The sequence below is a fragment of the Oncorhynchus masou genome, chromosome 21 (assembly GCF_036934945.1).
Source record: "Oncorhynchus masou masou isolate Uvic2021 chromosome 21, UVic_Omas_1.1, whole genome shotgun sequence".
In the NCBI taxonomy this organism is placed as follows: Eukaryota; Metazoa; Chordata; class Actinopteri; order Salmoniformes; family Salmonidae; genus Oncorhynchus; species Oncorhynchus masou.
Genome location: NC_088232.1, coordinates 40,132,963 through 40,157,244, shown reverse-complemented (window position 1 = coordinate 40,157,244; position 24,282 = coordinate 40,132,963). Strand labels below are relative to the sequence as shown.

The following is a 24,282-nucleotide window of genomic DNA, read 5'->3' as shown; positions in this document are numbered from 1 at the left end:
TAAACATCAATGCCTTTCTTAAAATCAATACACAAGTATATATTTTTAAACCTGCATATTTAGCTGAAAGAAATCCAGCTTAGCAGGCAATATTAATCAGGTGAAATTGTGTCACTTCTCTTGCGTTCATTGCACGCAGAGTCAGGGTATATGCAACAGTTTGGGCCGCTTGGCTCTTTGCGAACAAATTAGCCAGAATTTTACCTAATTATGACATAACATTGAAGGTTGTGCAATGTAACAGGAATATTTAGACTTAGGGATTACACCAGTTAGATAAAATACGGAACGGAATAAACATTTTGTTTGAGGTGATAAGTTTCCGGATTTGACCTAAGGCTCGTATTTCTGTGTGTTTATTATAGTTAAGTCTATGATTTGATATTTGATAGAGCAAAAAAGCCGATTACTGATTGTTATGAAAACTAATTAAATGGCCCATGCTGATTAAAATCGGTCGACCTCTAATCTATATGCCCTTGAATCGCAAATGGATGCTGCGCTTTCTCGCAGGTCTGTTATTTTATTTATTTAATAATGCCAGGCTCCTTTGGTTTTATAGAAGACCATGTGCTTAATATGAACAGGTGACAAATGAATATAAAAACACTTATTTCACTCCAGGCATTAACCACTGTTTGAGGAGCATACTTTCGCTGCGCAATAGGTGATATTCCGGCCAAACTCTATATGCCATGGGCTCTCCAACCTCGTTCCTGCAGCTACCCAGTGCTTCATTTGGGAAACCAAGTGAAATCTGTTCGGGAACATCAATAGTAATCTTCTTTTCCCGCAATGAAACCTATTTCACTAAATTGTCGACAGCCCCTCTGCACGCTGGAGAAAGGAATAAAAGAGAGCGAGGAGGAGATGGAAACAGATGGTGGTGAGATGTTCTGTATAGCTAAAGTTAATGTCACCCAATGAATTATGAAAATATTTAACATCCCTATTACTAGGCTATTCGAAATCGCCCTGCATAATCAATGAACCAAATGCATCGCCTCGGGCTATAAGTTCTCTCCCAGACTCGTGGATAGACATTTTGGAGCATAGCATAAGTCCATCCAGTATGCATAATAATACAGTACACAAAGGCGATAACTAAAATCTATTTACTTATGGTTATAGGTTAGATCAGGTATGTACCAAAGACATCTTAAATCAGTTTTGGTTTATGTTTTGCTGCCATGCTTAATAAGTGAAAGACTATGTATTGTATAACAGCATTCATTTTCATTTTATTTATTTTTTGGGGGGGGGGGGTCTTATAAGCGTATGCATAAGCTAAAATATGTATATGGATTTCAAACAAATCTCCACAACCATGTTTTACACTCAGTTTCAACCTGCTGTTGAACTTCTCTCTTCAAATTGATCATGACAGTGAGGTGAGTTTTAAAAGCATGATACTGTTTTGATGATAAGTGTTTGATGTGATTTTCGATTTCATTTGCATTGATGTTAGAATGGTTAGAGGGAAAATAGAACCCTGAGTACCAGACCATTAGGACCTGATGGAGGGACAGTAGAACCCTGAGTACCAGGCCATTAGGACCTGATGGTAGTTAGCGAGTTGGGTACTACCAGTTCATGTCCAGACTACATAACAGGAGATTACCGTGACTCAACGGTCATGTGGAATTTTGGTGCAGTCATGACTGCCGGTGTGACGGTAATACAATCACTGCAACAGCCCTATCCGGGACTGCAATTACAGCATAGCTAGGCCACCCCGTCACCCAAAATAACAAAGAGTTCAGTCTAAACCTGCAATCTCATTGCCCAGCGTAGCTCAAGGCAGTGTCACTAAATCCTTTGCCCCCCTCCCAAGTTCTTAACCTTTTTGGGATAGGGGGCAGCATTTTCACTTTTGGATGAATAGCGTGCCCAGAGTGAACTGCCTCCTACTCTGTCCCAGATGCTAATATATGCATATTATTATTGGATAGAAAACACTGAAGTTTCTAAAACTGTTGATGTCTGAATGATGTCTGAGTATAACAGAACTCATATGGCAGGCGAAAACCTGAGACAAATCCAACCAGGAAGTGGGACATCTGAGGTTTATAGTTTTTTAAAGCTTGGCCTACCAAATACACATTGAGATATGGATAAAGTTGCACTTCCTACGGCTTCCACTAGATGTCAACCGTCTTTAGAAACTTGGAGGAGGATTCTACTATAAAGGAGGGGCTCATGAGACCTCTTTGAGTCAGTGGTCTGGCAGAGCGCCTTGGTCTCATGACGCACGCTCCCGACAGAGTTACCTCTTGTTCCAGTGCTTTTCTTCAGACAAAGGAATTATCCGGTAGGAATATTATTGATGTTTTATGTTAAAAACATCCTAAAGATTCCATACATTGTTTGACATGTTTCTAAAGGACTGTAACAGAACTTTTCGAGTTTGTCTGGACGAAGTGCCTGTGCCTCATGAAGATGGATTGCTGGGCTGAACACGCTAACAACAAGTGGCTATTTGGACATAAATTATGTACTTTATGGAACAAAGCGGTAATTTATTGTCGAACTGGGATTCCTGGGAGTGCCTTCTGATGACGATCATCAAAGGTAAGTGAATATTTAGGGTGTAATTTCTAACTTCTGTTGACTCCAAAATGACAGATATTCCTCTGGCTGTTTTGGGTTCTGAGCTCCGTTCTCAGATTATGCTTTTTCCGTCAAGTAAAAGAAATTAAAATCTGACACAGCGGTTGCATTAAGGAGAAGTCTTTAATTCTGTGAATAACAGTTGTATCTTTTATCAATGTTTATTATGAGTATTTCTGCAAAATCTCCAGATGTTTTGGAATAAAAACATTACTGCACGTAACGCGCCAATGTACACTGAGATTTTTGGATATAAATATGCACATTATCGAACAAAACATACATGTATTGTGTAACATGATGTCCTATGAGTGGCACCTGATGAAGATCATCAAAGGTTAGTGATTCATTTTATCTATATTTCTATTTTTGGCTGGAAAAAATGGCTGTGTGTTTTTTGGACTTGGCTATGATCTAACAATCATATGTTGTGCTTTTGCTGTAAAGCATTTTTGAAATCGGACACAATGGGGAGATTAACAAGATTTGCTGTATTGGACTTGTTAATGTGTGAAAGTTACATATTTCAAAAAAATATTTTTGAATTTTGAAATGTTGTCGAGGGGTTCCGCTAGCGGAACGCCTGCGATAGAAAGGTTAAGAGACCTCACAAAAGCAAATAAAACAGTGATTTCAGGCATCATTAAATCGGATTTCATGAGATCTGATGGCAAACTGCAGTGGGGTCAGACCCGGTCTTCTGACATTCTTTGGACGGATTGTTAACAGAGTCAGATTCCGGGGTACGATGTTCCACATCTCCCTCCAAGAATGGTGCACCAAGCCTCAGCTATGTCTCATCAATTTCCCATGCCCTGCCACAGCAGCTCTTTTTCCTTGTTTTATAACTGGTTTTCCACCTCTCTCGGCTTAAGGGTCAAACTGCCGTCTTCCCCCCTCCCCTTAGAGTTGATCCATTGGGTATTATAGCACTGACCTACTTTATCAGGGGGGAAATATTCCATCCCTGAAACGATTTGTCTCAAATGAACAGCGTACCACCGGAAAAATTACACCCACAGAGCCCTCTCAGCTTGCACGTTCTCCAGCTCTTTCTCTGATCGTGCCACTCTCCTCCCTTAGAGCCCACTGCGAGTGCTGGTAGCTGGTGAGGCGAACCAATGCTCAATCTGGAGGTTTGGCCTAATTGTTATGGAGGCCTTTCTCTTTTCTCTTTTAAATGCATGATGATGACAACCAAAAAAAGGCTTTCCAGAATGAACTAGATAGGGCAGATGATATGGGCTTGTCAATTCACTACAACTGTTGTTTGAATTATAGCTGTGGGCTGTGAAATTAGTGAAAGGGGGTAGAGGGTTTTAACGACAACAGTGTGGGAACACATTGGCTTTTGAGAAATGTTTTTTTCCATAACATTTAAATCACGAACCAACTGAGGGGTCCTGAAAACTGACATCACCTAACCTTACCATGGCACAAAGGCAATTGGCTGCTTTTAATAACAAAGACAGTCAATTAAACATTTGTGACAGTTCACTGTAGGAATGCAGGAAGGGAGTACATCACGAGACTAACTTCCTAACATGATAGATGACAACAACAAAAAATGTGCCTGTATGCAACTCCATTATCTGACCATAAGAAATAAAAATAGTCTTAAATGTTTGGACCAAGTTCACAGGTAACTTATTAGATACTTTGTAGTCATGTTGGGCGAGTTGGAACCAGTGTATTTTTTTTAATCAAACGCACCAAATAAATGTACATTTTGGGGATATAAAGAAGGAATTTATCGAACAAAACGGACCATTTGTGATGTTTCTGGGACATTTGAGTGCCAACAGAAGATCTTCATAAAGGCATGAATTATATTGTTATTTCTGACTGGTTGAAATATGATTTTCATGTGTTGGTATGCGGGGCACTGTCCTCAGATAATCAAATAATGGTTTGCTTTTGCCGTAAAGCCTTTTTGAAATCCGACACTGCGGCTGGTTTAACAAGAAGGTCAACTTTATTTTGATGTATTACACATGCATATTTTGTCCATTTTTATTTTGAGTATTTATGTTTTTGAATATGGCGCGCTGCAATTTCACTGGATGTTGTCAAATTAATCCCGTTACCAGGATTCGAGCGGGAAGGGATCACTAAGAAGTTAAAGCAGACTGTACAAATCCATGGAGGATGATGTGGGTTAGGATTATGCACTGCTGCGTACCATATGGGGAGTTTATTTGGGTTTCGGAGCTTACCATCACTTTCAATTTTAAAAAGTTTAAATTGCGTCTCTCAGACATAAACATGCATTTACATTCCATGTGTGACATCTTGACTCCATCGTATGTTTACCACAAGCAGACTGTTTCCTGCATTTCACTGGAGGAACCTCCACATGTGGTGCCTTTATGTTGAAGCACTGAAGTTCTACAGAAGTGACATCAGCCCATCAGTCAAAAACACCAACACTGCTTCAGATCAGCCTATGGCCTAGATGGACAGTTCAACACTCCTTGTCTAGGCAAATGGTATGCCTAACACTAAATCGCCAAGTTTCCAAGTTAACTCACTGTCATCACCACAAAAAACACAGATGAGACTATAGGAACACACCACCCCTCTGCAATTTAAACAAATAGTTTGGTAATGAATCAAAGGACAAACATTTATGAACTTTCTCCTCATTACTAAAACGAAGAAATTGAACACAGTGATTTGAGCTTCGCGTTTTGAGCCAAGAGGTCAAAGGCCAACAAAACACTAGAGATGCTTGAATCTGAACCAAGCCCATTTCCACTCCTACAACCTACACCACAGTCTACGGACATTTAAAATTAATCTGTGCTGTTTTCAGTAAGAAGCAATACCGTTCTGAAACAGGAAGAGGAAGCAAATTAACAGTCAATCAGGATTCTGTTTGAGCAGTCTCTTGGAAATACTCTGAACATGAGTCAGAAGTGTCAGATCCATGTCCCGTTGAGCCGGGTTCAAAAGCAATAGACTCAAGAGAGTAAGTTGATCATCACCGGTGGCATCTCGCACGATATTTTTTTTTACCTCAGTGAGGTGCCTGAAGGTCTTTCCACTAATTTTGTCTCCAGCAGAGAAGATTAATCGCAACAATAACCAGGCACAGGTTATAGTTATCACATCCCCTATACATTATTTACCACTTCTCACAGATCTTAATGGAAGGCCCCCATTTTACCAGAGTACCTAGATTGTCCAGCAAGCTAATGACAATTATCGCCTACGCTCACAGGACTGCATGTCCACCAGATGCATCAAACTCTTCGCGGTCCAGCGGAAATCATTCATTGTCAATGGAGCAGTCCGCAACGCTGCGTTGGGGATGCCACACTATACTTCGGTGTGTTCTGTGTACTGCATGAATTCAAAATGTTCAACTCATGCGTTGCTTTACCGTGCGGTGGTACAAGCAGAAGTTCATAAACAGTCAAGCTAACTACAAAGCTAACCACTTTGCTGTATAGCTTATCCCAAAAAAATTAACAGCACCTAGCTCCCACTTTCCAGCTAATTATTTCCCATTCAACTGACCAGGTAATCCAATCGTATTGGCAATGTGTCTCCCTGCAGCATTTTTAGCATGGAGGCACCGGTAGCAAAATTACCTTCTCCATGCTGTAAACCATTCTGCAGGCTTGCGAAGCACATGTGCGTCATGTATGGAAAATGCAGACTAGACATCTGGCAAAAACAACATTCGGCAAAGCTCATGCGCATCTGGTGGACATACGGCGTAAGGCCAGTATAGGTTAAAAAATAATTACAAAATAAAAAGTGTTCCAGTACTCTGTCCCCCTCTACTTGGAACGAGCCTCAAAAAAGGACTTAAAGTACAGGAAATCATCTCCTTAAATTATTTTTGTTAGATTTTACCTTATGGTGAAAAATTATTTAGGGGGGTGTCAATCTTTTGACCCCTACCTTAGTAACTGAAAGGTTGCTGGTTTGAATACTTGAGCAGACAAGGTGAAACATCTGTTGATGTGCTCGAGCAAGACACTTAACCCTAATATGCTCCAGGTGAGCCGTACTACGGCATACCCTGTAAAACAACCCCTTTCACTTGATGGGACAATACATACAGGTGTTGAACCACTCCTCCATAAACTAATATGCCTGTCCAATGTGTGTAAACAGAGGTTTTAAAACTGGAGTGCTTTGTGTTTTATGTTGTAAATGTTTGAAACTTTGTGTGCAACTATTTTGGCCAGGTCTCTCTTGCTAAATAGATTATAATAATCTTCCCAGCAGCTTGTTGTGAGATGTGGCAACACTCTTTCACAGTTGCCTAGTGCCTACGTTTCAAGTCATTAGAACCCCCAGAACTAGAGTACTAGGCTGTAAAAGGCTTTAGAGACGATCAATACCCTCTGATCTACTACAAACAGCCTGGGGGGGACAAAATGTGCATAAGTGGGAAGCTATGTATAACTGTTTGCATGAGAAGTTGATGCTTCCCTTTAGATGGGTTTGTTTTGTGAGAGCTGAAGGCAGACGATGTAGTGCAAGAGAAGAAGCTGCTATGTGAAAGATAAGTGCTTTATCTAATGCTGCATTTGCAGGACAGAATGAAAATGATTAAGCAGGCTAGTTAGCCATTAAGCACGTTGATAAAAAAAAACATTGCTGAAAGGTCCATTAATTTCTCTGAGCGTAGACCATTAAAACAGCAGCTTTAGTGGCCTTTAGCAAAGAGTATTCATTACTTTTTAATCTATAGCCTATGGATTCAGAGCTTTGTCAGCATTATGTTTAATTGCATTCTCATTGCACTTAATTGCATCTACACAAGGGCAGGGCATGAACCTAACCTGGAAGAAATTATTTGTCTGTCAAGCACAGTGAAAGCTGTTATGAATTAGTCGTCATGTCCTCTGGTAGCATGATGTGCTACCAGCAGAGCAACAATCAAAGCTTTGCAAAGCAGATGTATGTATGAAAATCCTTCCAAATGTGTTAGTATAAGCCGCCAACATATGCAATGCACTCAATTACCCCCACCCAAGTGAACGGACATGGGTAGAATGAGAAGGCTGTGTGGCACATATTGGGGACCAGAAGTCAGTGACAGCCTGGGGGAGTTGGGATGAGAAGGAACACAACTTGATTTCTGCCTGGTTGGACTAAGTCTAGCTGAGAGAGTTTGCCTCTCGCCATCCACAGGAAAGAGACGGAAACAGGAAAGGAAAGTGCGTGACAAGGTGACCTGCGAGAAGCGATGTCATGTCCAAAAAAGGGAAATGTTTAGTAAACACACAGATGTGACTGGACAATCTTTAACATATTTTATGTTAGTATTCTTTCTACCTTTCATTGTGATTCAATGACCAGTTATGCAATGCAGTTAAGTGTGTCAATAAAGTTCAGCTTATGAAATGTACAGTAATGAAAAGCAATTTGAACTCTGTGGTTGGGGATTTAGTGAAAGGCAGGTTATTGTGTATGTTGTTAAAAAAAAGGCAGGTGTGGTTTCTTGCTGATTCCATGTAGGCCTAGAACAAACCCCCTTCTTCAGAAAAGCTTTCAACAAGGTCTTAGTCTCAGAAAAGTGTGTGCTTTATCCTCAGGGAAGCGTGTGTGTAATGCAGGTGTGGCTGTTCTGCTCCAAGCTGCTGCCTTCAGAGGTTCAGCCGAATGTTTTCCACAATTCATCATCATTAAGCTGCCCCCGATGACTGACTTAACGGTTACAGGAGTTCTGCCTTTGCATAGTCCTCCAAAACAGATGACCTTCTCTCTGAGCACTGGGCAGAACTAATAAAGATACATAAAGAGGATGTATCCTATGTAATACAGTAATAAAATGGTAAAACAGTCCAACATTCTTTCCTGGGGGAATTCTGACCTGCTGTATTCTTTGAAGGAGGCAGTTACACTAATTTGCTACTAATGCTTTGCCTGGGGTGTTCAATTAGGTATAGACAATCTGCAAACAGTCTCTGAAAAGGAGAAGTTCACAGTTTTAGCTTTGAACAAAGAGCTATATCACAGAAATGCAGAAAACGTTAATAATAATAATGACAATAATTGAATGCCTATATCAAATGAAAGTCCAATCCCATTCCATACCCCACTGAGTTACCATGCCATCCCATCATAGCTACATGACTGCTACCTGCTCAGTCACAGGCAGGCCATGCAAATGAGAGAGTATGATGACTCACCACAGGGTTACATAGCTGCAACAGCTGCTCTACGGGATCATATTCATAATGACAGAGCACTTCAGCATGATGAGAAAACAAATGAGCATGCCCTGGCATTAATGTGGATGTAGAGAGTAGTTTTGATCAGCAGCTCCACTGGTGGTGTGATCATGTGTGATCATTATTTGTGTTGGTTTCTAATGCCCTGCAATGATGGGGACTGAAAAATTATCTAGACCCACGTGTTATGTGAGCTCACACTGTAGTGGAAGTTGTAAAGGTGGTACAAGCAGATAAGGCCCTTATTTGTGGATGTCAACTTAAAACCACATTTGTAGTGGCACTGCCTGACATTGAAAAAGTCTTGTCAAGAGGGAGCTATGATGAAGAGCATTTAGTTGTCCTTAACTCTCCTTTCCTCAAGGCAATGTTTCTGTTCCACTCTCCTCTATCAGGAGACTCAAAGAACTTAGTGCTGATGGCAAAATCTCTTTCTCGTTGCCTCCCCTACTTAATAGCAAAGCTTACTCACTATTCAAAAACTGCTGAGCTTTTAGTCAATCCTAATCGCATGCGTTAAAAGAGGTTTATGAAGGCCAGTCAACGAGGCAGGCACTGAGGCACACCCTCTGCGTATGTTCCCCCCTCCCCTATGTGGATTCACTCCTCAGACACAGCCAGGCCAGCAGAGAGCTGCAGCCGTTAGGAGCCAGGATGCAGAGATGGATTAGACTATGGAAAGGAGAGCTTGGGGGTGTGTGAATGGACAACAAGATCCTGCTTTCCAACACCCACATAAAAACCACGCTGCACACCATCACCATAACACACCTGGTTAAACATCTCCCTTACATTTATACTGAACAAAAATATAAAAACGCAACATGCAACAATTACAATGATTTTACTGAATTACAGTTCATAGAAGGAAATCTCAAGACAATTCCACAGCTGAAGAAGCCTGATGTGGAAGTCCTGGTTGCAACCTTAGAGTTAACTAGTCCAACGCAATAACGACCTGCCTCTGGCAAAAGGAGAAATGCTCAACAGGGATGTAAACAAATTTGTGCACAAAATTAGAGAAATAAGATTTTTGTGCGTATGGAACATTTCTGGGATCTTTTATTTCAGCTCATGAAACAAACACTTTACATGTTGTGTTTATATTTTAGTTCAGTATAATTTTTATTGTCAATAAGTGATAAGCAGTAATGGGCCATCACTAGGGCTGGACAGTATAAGGCGGCAGATAGCATAGTGGTTAAGAGCGTTGGACCGAAAGGTTGCAAGATCAAATCCCCGAGCTGAGGTAAAAATCTGTCGTTCTGCCCCTGAACAAGGCACTGTTCCTAGGCCATTATTGAAAATAAGAATTTGTTCTTAACTGACTTGCCTAGTTAAATAAAAGGTCAAATAAAATACCGTATTTTACTATATACACCGGTGTAGATGCATGGACCGGTTTAGGTTTTTACTTTACCCTCTATAAACAGGGGTCTCTCTCTTCCCTCTTCATTTGTACTTACTCAACCACGAGACACTTGCGTTTTGTCTGCATGGACAATACAGCACATGTTGATGATGCTGTTTTCACTTTGCTTCTTAATATAAATCCACTAGTGTTCTATAATTACACTATTAGTTTGTTTCTCTTACATCTGAAAACTGAGTCTTTTCTTAACAAGGGGCTAAATCATGTTAGCAACTAATGATAATCACTAGTTAGCTAATACAGTTACTGAGTCAGAGCAAACATACTAGCTATAGAGCCTAATACCAGTGATTGTGTAGACCTAAATCAGCATGTTGTTTGTGTAACAGTATCTACTAAATCAAAGAGGAATATGCAAAGCATGAATATGTTAGCTACATGTAGTAACTAAGATAAGTGTTTTTCCTAGGAAACACACTTATCAACACTTTAGTTCCAACCCTGTCACAATAACTCCTCCCTGGCATTTTCATTCGTTGTCAAACACTGTATTCAAAGTGCACACTATTATATTCTAACTATACAATTAGAATAATATTTCCTTGACTCCAACAGTTGACCCAAGTGTTTTACTAAAATCGGATTTGGTTAAAAATATGGCACCGTGGAAATAATCTCAAATGAGTGCACGAAATACAGAAATTATTAATGCTGAAAATTATTTTTGGTTTAAGTTTAGTTTAACAATATAAAACAGTCAATGTAGAAAGACCCATTTAAATCACAAAAATAGACAAAACATGAAACAATTTCAAAAGATTTTACTGAGTTACAGTACATAAGGAAAGCAGTCAATTGAAATAAATTCATAAGGCCCTAAATCTACGGATTTCATATGACTGTGCAGGGGTGCAGCCATGGGTGGGCATAGGCCCACCCACTTGGCAGTGAGGTTCACCCAATCAAAATGTGTTTTTCCCACAAAAGGGCTTTAATACAGACAGAAATAAGTCCTCAGACGATCCCGCAGGTGAAGAAACCAGATGTGGAGGTCCTGAGTTGGCGTGTTACACGTGGTCTGCGGTTGGGAGGCCGGTTGGACAGGGATGTAAAGAAATTTGTGCACACAATTTTATTGGTGCATATGGAAAATTTGAGAATTTTTATTTCATCTCATGAAATATGGAACCAACACTTAACATGTTGCGTTTATATTTTTTATCAGTGTATGTGCTGCCACCCTAGGGTTACGACTACTCAAAGTCAATTTAGAACTGTTATTATTGAAAAACATAAAACACCGTCAGAAATTTTTACTGTGATATGATATTTTGGCCATATCCCCCCAGCCCTAGCAGTCACTGCAATGATGGGCCTTTAATTAATCATTTTATTCTGTGTTACAGCATTCAACCAAAATAATTGAAAACAATTATTTTTTAATCAATTGAACAGACCTCAAAAAGCACTAAATCGCTCCGCTACCACCCCACTAACCCTAAATGAGTCAACGTACAAAAATCCCCATTAAATTAAACATTCATCCCTACACACAGGGACTTGCACGCCAAATGTGGTAGATCATATACGTTAGACCAAGATGTCGTTTTTATTCTGGAGAACAATGTTGAAAACAAACAAAGGGGGAACTGCATCAGTGTCTTGCACGATTCACAGAGAGAAACAAAGCATCCTTTCTAATAGCAACCATACCTGTCTGAGCATCATAAACTACGCATATACTACGCAGACTACGCAATGTTCCTCGTGTTCTCCAGTCACTGAATATCGCCTGCCGTCTCTGCTGATTTGCTACACCTCCTGACACAATCTGCATCGAAACTTGCAGAACCTTTTTTTTGTCCACATTTCTTAGCTCAAAAGACGGCTTAACAAAGCAAGCTTCGAGCCACCATCCATCAACACAGGCACACAGCTCCAACTCATTTGTGCAGTGCTACGGCCTTGCTGCCCTTTAATAACTAAGCCTAAATTTCAGTGTAGAATAGACAAATATCATAGAAAAAGACCTGAGTTCAGACCATCTCCTTCCACAATAGAAAATGCTGTGGAACTAGGCCTATAGTACTTTAAAGAACATGAACTATAGTTGCTCAAAAGTACTACTGAAAACCTTTTTCTAGATAAACTATAACAAAACAAGAGGAAAAGATTGACAGGTACAAGTTGCAACAACAGGACACATGGGCGTCTGGGAGACAGCAACAACAGAATAATAAACACCTCAGTCTGGCATTCACTAAGAGGGTTCACCATATATACACACATAGCTGAGCATCTCTCTGAGATGGGGACGTTAAAGAGGGACGAGGAAGAGATCTGCTTTTCCTGCTGCCCTGTATCTGTCCCGCTCCCAGGCTTTACTGCTTCATAAGTACATCTCTGCTTTCTCTCCCCAGCTCTCCACATGAGACCAACTGAAAGAAAGTCTGGAGAAAGCAGAGGAACAATGGCGGATCTCACTAGGACCTCTCATCAGAGTTCAAGCCCAATGACTGACAGTCAAGTCCCTGCTGTTGGGCAAGAAGAGGAATTCCTGGTCATTACACTTCTGTCCAGCTCTGATCATTAAAGAAGTCCTGTGAGGGACAACACACCATCTTGATACAGTGTTTATGAAGGAGACGTTGACAGCCAGGCAGGCATCAATAGGGATTAGGCTAGATGTTTACCATAATGCCTTGGGCTCAGCTGAGACTGGCATAGGGTAAAAGGTAGGAAATGGAGTGCAAATCTAGAAATGCTTTAGAAGACAGCAGTTGAGGACTGGACTGACTAGCACCCTGTCTGATAGATAGCTGGTTCCTATCAGCTGAACAGAGGACAGTCAGGAGGACTCCGATGGCCCGAGGGGCTGGAGACAACAGTACGGAGCTCTCTGTATATGAGCTCTGTTATCCTCCAGAGTTCCTGTGAACTGAAACCTGCAGTCATAACAAACAGAGGCAGCAGGCGACACAGAGAGGGGGATGTGGTTCCACTGGGAACACAGGCAGGCAGGAAAGGAAAAATTGAGTGGTGTCGATCACCAAGAAGCAGCTGGTATCCTCCAGGTGTGTGGATGGTGGTCCTTGTGTGGGGACCAGGCTCTGCCGCTTGCATCTACAGTATACTGAACAAAAATATAAACGCAACATGTAAAGTGTTGGTCCCATGTTTCATGAGCTGAAATAAAAGATCCCAGAAATGTTCCATATGCACAAAAAGCTTATTCCTCTCAAATGTTGTGCACAAATTTTTTACATCCCTCTTGGTGAGCATTTTTCCTTCACGAAGTTAATCCATCCACCTCACAGGTGTAACATATCAAGGAGATGTTGAAGCAGCATGATCATTACACAGGTGCACCTTGTGCTGGGGCCAATAAAAGCCACTAAAATGTGCAGTTGTGTCACACAACATTATGCCACAGATGTCTCAAGTTGAAGGAGCGTGCAAGTGGCATGGTGACTTCAAGAATGTCCACCAGAGCTGTTGCCAGAGAATGGAATGTTAATTTCTCTACCATAATCCGCCACTGTTGTTTCAAAGAATTTAGCAGAACGTCCAACCAGCCTCCCAACCGCAGACCACATGTATGGCGTGGTGTGGGCGAGCGGTTTGCTGATGTCAATATTGTGAACAGAGGACCTCCCGGGTGGCGCAGAGACTCAGGGTTCACGCCCAGGCTCTGTCCCAGCCAGCCGCGACCGGGTGGCGACGCACAATTGGCCTAGCGTCGTCCAGGTTAGGGAGGGTTTGGCCGGTAGGGATATCCTTGTCTCATCGCGCACTAGCAACTCCTGTGGCGAGCCGGGCGCAGTGCACGCTAGCCAGGTCACCAGGTGAACGGTGTTTCCTCCGACACATTGGTGCGGCTGGCTTCCGGGTTGGATGCGCGCTGTGTTAAGAAGCAGTGCGACTTGGTTGGGTTGTGTTTCGGAGGACGCATGGCTTTCGACCTTCGTCTCTCCCGAGCCCGTACGAGAGTTGTAGCGATGAGACAAGATAGTAACTACTAACAATTGGATACAACAAAATTGTGGAGAAAAGGTGATAAAAATGTTATATATATATATAATATATATAATATAATATAATATAATATAATATAATATATATATATATATATATATATATAGTGAACATAGTGCCCCATGGTGGTGGTGGGGATATGTATTGCCAGGCGTAAGCTCAGACAACAGTTGCATTTTATCGATAGCAATTTCATTGTACAGAGATACCGCAACAAGATCCTGAGGCCCATTTGTTATACATTTTTTTGAATGCATGTGTGACCAACAGATGCATATCTATATTCCCAGTCATGTGAAATCCATAGAGTACGGCCTAATGAATTTATTTAAATTGACCGATTTCCATATAAGAACCATATGACAGTAAAATCTTTAAAATGGTTGCGTTTATATTTTTGTTCAGTACACACACACACATCAAACATTTGGACACACCTACTCTTCCAAGGGTTTTTCCTTTCTTTTTACTACATTGTAGAATAATAGTGAAGACATCAAAACTATGAAATAACACATATGGAATCCTGTAGTAACCAAAGAAAGTGTCAAAATATATTTGAGATTCTTCAAAGTAGGCACCCTTTGCCTTGATGACAGCTTTGCACACTCTTGGCATTCTCTCAACCAGCTTCATTAGGTAGTCACCTGGAATGAATATCAATTAACTAGTGTGCCTTGTTAAAAGTTAATTTGTGAAATGTATTTCCTTCTTAATGCGTTTGAGCCAATCAGTTGTCTTGTGACATGGCAGGGGTGGTATTCAGAAGATAGCCCTATTTGGTAAAATACCAAGTCCATATTACGGTAACAGCTCAAATAAGCAAAGAGGAACGACAGTCCATCATTACTTTAAGACATGTTGGTCAGTCAATCCAGAAACATTTCAAGAAATTTGAAAGTTTCTTCAAGTGCAGTCACAAAAACCATCAAGCACTACAATGAAACTGGCTCTCATGAGGACTGCCACAGGAAAGGAAGACCCAGAGTTACCTCTGCTGCAGAGGATATGTTCATTAGAGTTGTAAGCCTCAGAAATCACAGCCCAAATAAATGCTTCAGAGTTCAAGTAAAAAAGGAAAAGGAGAGCCACACACTCTAGGAGCTCCGATGCAATAATTTAATAACCAACGTTGACAGACAAGCTGTCTTCATCAGGGTATAATGACAAACACTGCGGGTAACTAGTTTATATAGTGTCAAAGGACACAAGCAGGTGTCTGTAATCATGGCCAGATGTGGCCTGATATCATTGGTTAATTCTTAGAGGAGAGTATATGAATCAGGCCTTCATGGTTGAATTACTGCAAAGAAACAACTACTAAAAGGACACCAATAAGAAGAGATTTGCTTGGGCCAAGAAACACAAGCAATGGACATTAGTCCTTTGTTCTGATGAGATTTTTGGTTCCAACTGCTGCGTCTTTGTGAGAAGCAAAGTAGGTGAACATATGCATATGTGGTTCCCACCGTGAAGCATGGAGGAGGTGGTGTTATGGTGCTTTGCTGTTGACAATGTCAGTGATTTATTTAGAATTCAAGGCATACTTAACCAGCATGGCTAACACAGCATTCTGCAGCGATACGCCATCCCATCTGGTTTGCGCTTAGTGGGACTATCAATTGTTTTTCAACAAATCAAATGTTTTTCCTCAATCTACACACAATACCCCATAATGACAACAAAGCAAAAATAGGTTTGGACATTTTTGCAAATTGATAAAAACTAAAAACAGAGATACCTTATTTACATTAGTATTCTGACACATTGCTATGAGACTCAATTGAGCTCAGGTGCATCCTGTTCACATTAATCATCCTTGAGATGTTTCTACAACTTGATTGGAGTCCACCTGTGGTAAAAATCAATTGATTGGACATAATTTGGAAAGAGACACACCTGTCTATATAAGGTCCCACAGTTGACAGTGCATATCAGAGCAAAAACCAAGCCATGAGGTTGACGGAATTATCCGTAGAGCTCCGAGACCGGATTGTGTCGAGGCACAGATCTGGGGAAGGGTACCAAAAAATGTCTGCAGGATTAAAGGTCCCCAAGAACACAGTGGCCTCCATCTTAAATGGAAGAAGTTTGGAACCATCCAAGACTCTTCCTAGAGCTGGTCGCCCAGCTAAAGTGAGCTATCAGGGAAGAAAAGCCTTGGTCAGGGAGGTGACCAAGAACATGATGGTCACTCTGACAGAGTTCCAGAGTTCCTCTATGGAGATGGGAGAAACTTCCAGAAGGACAACCATCTCTGGTTGCACTCCACCAATCAGGCATTCATGGTAGAGGGGCCAGACGGAAGCCACTCCACATTAAAAGGCATATGACAGCCCGCTTGGAGTTTGCCAAAAGGCATCTAAAGGGCTCAGACCAGGAGAAACAAGATTCTCGGGTCTGATGAAACCATGATTGAACTCTTTGGCCTGAATGCCAAGTATCATATCTGTCGGAAACATGGCACCATCCCTACGGTGAAGCATGATGGTGGCAGCATCATGCTGTGGGGATGTTTTTCAGCAGCAGAGACAGAGACTAGTCAGGATTGAGGGAAAGGTGAACAGGGCAAAGAACAGAGAGATCCTTGATGAAAACCTGCTCCAAAGCACACAGGACCTCAGACTGGGGTGAAGGTTCACTTTCCAACAGGACAACGGCCCTAAGCAACACAGCCAAGACAACGCAGGAGAGGCTTCGGGACAATTCTCTGGATGTCTTTGAGTGGCCCAGCCAGAGCCCGGACTTGAACCCAATCAAACATCTCTGGAGAGAACTGAAAATAGCTGTGCAGCAACACACCCCATCCAACCTGACAGAGCTTGAGATGATCTGCAGAGAAGAATGGGAGAAACGCCCCAAATACAGGTGTGCCATGCCTCATACCCAAGAAGACTCTAGGCTGTAATAGCTGAAAGGTTCTTCAACAAAGTACTGAGTAAAGGGTCTGAATACTTATGTAAATATGAAATGTGCAAACATTCCTAAAAACCTGTTTTTGCATTGTCATTATGGGGCATTATGTATAGATTGATGAGGACAAAAAAACATTATTTAATCCAACAACATCCACGGTAGGAGTTAGAAACAGACGTATCTTCCATAGCACCACGGGAGGTTAGGTGGCACCTTAATTGTGGTGGACGGGCTCATATTAATGACTGGAACGGAATACATGAATGGTATTGAACTCATCAAACATGGTTTCCATGTGTCTGATACCCTTCCAGTCATAATTCCAGCCATTACTATGAGCCATCCTCCCCTCAGCAGCCTCTTGTGCTAAGCACTGTCTGGCTCCTGGACCACAATGAGTGATTAGTCAGGACAAGCAAGGAAAAGAGTGACTGACTGGTCCAGTGCTGTGGAGACATCCCTCATACTAATAGCACTCAGTGTCTAAATATATGCTCTCCCCTTTTTACTCCATGGGACCTGGAAGTCACTGAGGGCCAATTTACAACCTCCTGAAAATGGATGAGTGGGACACAGGTTGTTGTGCTGCTGAGATCAACCAGGCAGCAGGCATGGTTATTAAACCAGGGACAGACAGTGGGAGAGGAGAAGTGGTGTCTGTGGGCATAACAGCCTGCTGCTCAGGTTTTACAGGCTCCACATTTCACCACATTAAATATAGTAACAAACATGTCACAAAGAGCTCGTCTGAGAACTGGAGACGTTTTAGAAGAAGAGGGTAAACCAGTCTAGGCATGGGGAAATCTAGAACAAGAGGGGAAGCAATGAAGAAAGAGCGAGAGAGAGAGAAAAAAAGAGAGCAAATGGTCGAGACAGAAAGATGCACGCCTACATCAGAAACCTCAGTTGTTAAGTATCTCAGAGCTGGTAAGTGTGATCAGTAACAATGAGAGAGGTTGTCTATACCAAATATTTTAACTAAGCTAAAATGTATTTATTTATTTGGAGGGATGACCTCCTCAGGTTTATTCAATCTACATGAATGGACATGTATCGTATGATAGATTCATTCAAACACAGATCCTGTAATGACAGAAACTAGAACAGCCACACCTTTTCAAAGGAAACCAGACAGGTGTTACCACGTAACTCAGGAGACAAAGGACATCAAGTGGGCTGTCCCTGTCAGTAAGAATGATGCATGAGAGTTAAGACAAGTCTTCTATGCTATCTACACCATATTGATTGCTGAGACTTCCAGAAAAAGGTCTGAGACTAAACATTAAAGCTGAGCTAACAGAATTACAAGGCTTTATACTACTCTGCCAACTCATAGACAAGATGCTGCTCAATGTGACAGCTCAAGGTGAAAGAGCACCTTGAGGAAGAGTGAGAGGGAGCCTGTCTCATCCACATACAGGCTACCACTGGCTTATCAACAGTGACAGGTTGGGCCATAAACCCTGGCTCTTTGTTAGCTACAGCCCCAATGCCCTGTTCATAGGCAATGTGGGCCAAAGGATGGAAAAACCATAGGGAACAACATTTAGCTACTTACTCAAAAGTGAAGAAGAGTCCACTTGTGATGAGAATGAGGACGAGGGTGAGGTAGAAGACCCCTGTCTGTCTGGCCATCATGATCCTCCCATTGCAGTAAAATTTATTCCGCCCCGGGAAGGCTTGCCACTTCCTCTTTTTGGGGGTCCTCTTCTTGTATGGAGTTTCCATTGGGGTTGAGCTGCGAGTGCTGATCTGGCTGTATTCGCACTCTCGCATAGGCTCAGCCACCCCGAGTTGCAGCATCAATGGTCACTCAGTGAGATCCCCTCCACAGTTGAAGCAGTCCAGGGCCAGGAGCACCGCTGAAATGAAAGCAACAGAACTGTGATGTTAATCTACTGGAAAAATAGTTGTCTGATTATAGCCTGGTCCCAGATATGTGTGTGGAGTATACAGTCAACTACTATGTTGTCATGCCAGACAGACAATTAATAGTTGTTGGCGAAACAATATAAACAGATCTGGGATCAGTCTGATTATAGGATCACATTCAATGTTTTGCAGATTATGTTGAAATGAGCCAGTATAGGGTTTAGCTTGCTACCATTTTAGAGTTCATGTTATCAGCTAGCTATGGTTTTATTCGTTTATGGGCTATGGTTTCCAGCATGACATCCAGACCTACTTGGCTATCCATCTTACTAGGCTACATAACTAACTAACTTAGTAACGTTAGTTAGCTACTAGTGACAGCTTCTCTCATGCTTGACACGTTTCACTAGCTAGCAACTAGCACGCTTGCAACTAATGGTTTAATCAAATATACTTAGCTAATAAGTATTGGCCCTAGCTAGCTAACTGAACTAGCTAACTACCTACCTAACATGACCAAAAACAAACGTTTAACTATCTTACGCTAGTTAGGTAATGTTACCTGAATCACCCAGCAACATGACTTTACTATTGACTAGATATGAACAACTAACGTCAGCTAGCTAGCAAAAAGAAACATGCAGCCAAGTAACTAGATCTAATTAGCTAGGCTAACGTTAACTCGTGGGCAAACTTCTATGTGTTCTGTCGTTTCCTGTGAGCCAACACCCGTTTTCATTCACCAAGCATTACGGGCACATCCCGGACGGCATACCATCACAGAAACCCTCCAGTTTTGACAGCCCTCTGGACAGCTCACCAAAGAAAGTCGAGACTGCTGGTACGCCACTTTTTTCTGGTCTCCTTATCCGCGTTTGTTGCAAACTGCAGTCGAAAACAATATCATCATTTCTCTCGGAATTACAATAATTACAAAAGGCTTACGACTGATTTGAAAATATCAAACACTTCAATCGTGGAAAAATCGGAGGATAGTCTGGGTAGGTCCCACGCCACACCATTTCAAACTCAACCACAGTGGAAAGACGCGCGAGGGATTCTCAGACAAGTTTGCGTGTGATACGAAAAATCAGAACGCGCTTGCAGGTCCAATTTCCATCTACAGTTGTTAAATTTGGGGATATTCACATAATTATGTCACGTACTCGTTCGTTTGCCTAGTGAAAAGTTGCACCATTCCCAGCAAGGCTGCTGAAACATCGGGATATCCCACTGTGTTTGTTCGGAAAGCATTCACACTGTTATCTCCATCACGTTGCACTGCTCATCGCAACTAACAAACAACAACATACCGAGCACACATCCCGCCCTCCTCGAAACACATTCTTATTCGTGTGAATTTCTGGCAGACCAGACGCTGTGTTGAATATTGCTGCCTTTCAGAGGTCGGAGTGCATATTGCACATTTATTACAAAAAAAAGGAAAGGGGAACATTATAAATTGCACAACCATCTAACCCTGCAACGGTCTGTCCCCAAAACCCACCACCCATCCCACTACTTTGGCCCGAAACGATCTTACACCAGGCCATCAGCCTTGGAGGATGGAACCCCTTCTCTCAAAACTCCCTGTAGATCTTCTGCACTAAAATCACTCAGACCCAAATATTTCTCTGCTGCTGCAACTGCCACGCCTATCTTCTGTGATGTCCACTCCATCCATGCAGTTCAGTTAATCACCATGGCTATAATAAAGCACTGCTCTGTTTTCTTGACATAGCTATCAACAAAACAAGTCCTACAGGCTCTAGTTGTATTGCACCGGGACAACTGCCAGTCACATGGTCAAGTGCCACAAAGAGGGACATAATGTACCAGTCAAAAGTTTGGACACACCTGCTCATTATTTTTTACTATTTTCTACATTGTAGAATAATAGTGAAGATATCAACTATGAAGTAACACACATGGAATCTTGTAGTAACCAAAAAGTGTTAAACAAATCAAAGTATATTTTAGATTCTTCAAAGTAACCAACCTTTGACTTGATGACAGCTTTGCACACTCTTGGCATTCTCTCAACCAGCTTCACCTGGAATGCTTTTCCAACAGTCTTGAAGGAGTTCCCATATATGGCGAGCACTTTTTGGCAGTTTTTCCTTCACTCTGCGGTCCAACTCATCCCAAACCATCTCAATTGGGTTGAGATTGGTGATTGTGGAGGCCAGGTCATCAGATGCAGCACTCAATCACTCTCCTTTTTGATCAAATAACCCTTACACAGCTTGGAGAGGACAACAACCACCCGAGCCACTGCCTGTTCACCCCGCTATAATCCAGAAGGCGAGGTCAGTACAGGTGCATCAAAGCTGGGACCGAGAGACTGAAAAACAGCTTCTATCTCAAGGCCATCAGACTGTTAAACAGCCACCACTAACATTGAGTGGCTGCTGCCAACACACGGACTCAACTCCAGCCGCTTTAATAATCGGAATTGATGGGAAATTATGTAAAATATATCACTAGCCACTTTAAACAATGCTACCTAATATAATGTTTACATACCCTACATTATTCATCTCATATGTATACGTATATACTGTACTCTATATCATCTACTGCATCTTTATGTAATACATGTATCACTAGCCACTTTAACTATGCCACTTTGTTGACATACTCATCTCATATGTATATACTGTACTCAATACCATCTACTGTATCTTGCCTATGCCCCTCTGTACCATCACTCATTCATATATCTTTATGTACATATTCTTATCCCCTTACACTTCTCTCTATAAGGTAGTAGTTTTGGAATTGTTAGCTAGATTACTTGTTGGTTATTACTGCATTGTCGGAACTAGAAGCACAAGCATTTCGTTACACTCGCATTAACATCTGCTAACCATGTGTATGTGACAAATAAAATTTGATTTGATTTGATTTACAGCATCACTATAGAACAAATATAATCAATTTATCATGAAAATGATGCCCTTTTAGATCCTGAATTCTCGTCTACCATGTTTACATCAACAGGGGAGTCATTGTCACGTGTGCTCCCTCTTCGGCCTCTCGGTCACTAGGCTGCTTGTTATGGAGCACACCTGTCACCATCGTTATGGGCATCAGCGCATAATGACACTCACCTGGACTCATCATCTCCTTGATTGCCTGCCCTATATATGTCACTCCCTTTGGTTCCTTCCCCCCAGGCCTCATTGTTTCTGTTTCATGTCTGTGTGTTGGTTGTGTTTCTTGTTTTAGACAGGCAGGCAGGCAGACAGGCAGACAGGCAGACAGGCAGGCAGACAGGCAGGCAGGCAGGCAGGCAGGCAGGCAGGCAGGCAGGCAGGCAGGCATTAATTAATTAATTAATTAAATTATTCACTCACTCACTCCCTGAACTTGCTTCCTGACTCCCAGTGCACATGTTACTGATATATGTGTAACCATAAGGTAGTCCAAACCAGCTGTCATATAGACATGCCCTCTAATGCCAGCCTCGTCATGTGATGCTGCAAGTTCCTGAGGTCCTGGTCATTTTTCTGGGTTCTTCACTCCCCCATACCACCTGCACACCACAGAAATCCTTAACATCTCCTCGTCTGAACAATGCCTCTGGCTTCCAGCTTGATTCACTCGATCACTCCCACAGCCCTCCTACACATCTCCAAGTCTGAACAATGCCTCTGGCTTCCAGCTTGATTCACTCAACCACTCCCACTGTCCTACAAACATGTCCTTGTTCAGTCAATGCTCCTCTTTCACAGGCAGGCTTAGAGAACTCTGTCTGAGTCATTGGGCATACATACGTATTATCAACAGGTCTCTCAGAGGTGAGAAATAGACTCAGAGAGAGCACAGGAAGTTGTTTTTCCTGTACTGTATGAGAACCTGAGTGGGCTTAGATCACTACTTTGCACTATTGAGTAGAAATGAGAATGGAAAAGGAGCTCAATATGCTCATTAGTCTCTCAGAGTAGTGGTATACATAGCCTATACATCATTCTTCATGACATCTCCACAGGTTTTTTCATATATAATACATTGGAAATACAATTTTATGTTCATAGTAAAATGTGGATATAGTGCCTTCAGAAAGTATTCATACCTCTTGACTTATTTCACATTTTGTTGTGTTACAGCCTGAATTCAAAATGGATTAAATAGTTTTTTTCTCACCTGTCTACACATAACAACAAAGTGAAAGCATTTTTTAGAAATGTTAGCTAATTTATTATCTACAATGTTGTTGATCCATCCTCAGTTTTCTCCTATCACAGCTATTACATTTTGTAACTGTTTCACTATTGGCCTCAAAGACAAATCCCTGAGCGGTTTCCTTCCTCTCCAGCAACTGAGTTAGGAAGAACACCAGTATCTTTGTAGTGACTGGGTGCATTGATACACCATCCAAAGTGTAATTAATAACTTCACCATGTTTAAAGGGATATTCAATGTCTGCTTTTTTAAAATCTACTAATAGGTGCCCTTCTTTGCGAGGCATTGGAAAACCTCCCTGGTCTTTGTGGTTGAATCTGTGTTTGAAATTCACTGCTCAACTGATAATTGTATGTGTGGGGTACAGCGATGAAGTAGTCATTCAAAAGTCACGTTAAACACTATTATTGTAACTTATTATGTGAGTTGTTAAGCACATTTTTATTCCTGAACTTATTTAGGCTTGCCATAATAAAGGGGTTGAATACTTATTGACTCCAGACATTTCATTTCAGCATTTCCACCTTGACATTATGGGGTATTGTGTGTGTAGGCCAGTGACACAACATATAAATGTAATCCGTTTAAAAAGCAGGCGGTAACACGACAAAATGTGGGAAATGTCTCGGGATGTGAATACTATCTGAAGGTGGTTGTAACATTTACTGTACATGTAGATTGATCAGCAGTCTCAGGAGGTATTGCCATGAAACACATTTCCAATCAAACAGCATTTGGATGTTATAATCCAAAACACTTTCATACTAGTGGATTACATCATATGATACAGTATAATGAGGCTGACATAGTGGATAAAGCTGTTGTATTCATTCTCAAAAATCTGTGACAAGCCATGGATGTTTTCAATGCTTTTCACTGACCCTTAATCCACAGGGTCAGACTTTAAATCCTGGACTGGCAGCATGTTTGACCAAAGTGCTGACATATGATGAAGCTTTATTTGCATAAGAAAATGACTGGACCAATAAATGACCAATTTAAGAACCACATGGGGTTGATTCAGAATCTATCTGGGCCTTTGTTCAGGGATATATTCTAATACATCATGGAAAGGGAAGCATGGTCAGTGCT

The 24,282-nt window shown here is 41.6% G+C and overlaps 1 protein-coding gene across 7 annotated transcripts in view; it reads right to left on the bottom strand.

Moving 5' to 3' along the window:
* Positions 1-20,329, bottom strand: part of LOC135508343 (palmitoyltransferase ZDHHC14-like) — an 86,715-nt gene extending 66,386 nt beyond the window's left edge. Inside the window, exons 1-3 of one of the 7 annotated variants that reach the window (XM_064928458.1) lie at positions 20,169-20,329; positions 19,823-19,887; positions 18,689-18,992 (exon numbers count right to left, since the gene is read on the bottom strand). In XM_064928458.1, coding sequence (XP_064784530.1) covers positions 18,689-18,933 — 245 coding nt within the window. In that variant the 5' untranslated portion in view covers positions 18,934-18,992; positions 19,823-19,887; positions 20,169-20,329. Of the gene's footprint in view, positions 1-18,688; positions 18,993-19,564; positions 19,685-19,745 lie in introns of those variants that run through there. The other 6 variants (XM_064928457.1, XM_064928456.1, XM_064928459.1 and 3 more) reach the window with 6 other exon arrangements.
* Between the last annotated feature and the right edge of the window lie 3,953 nt (positions 20,330-24,282).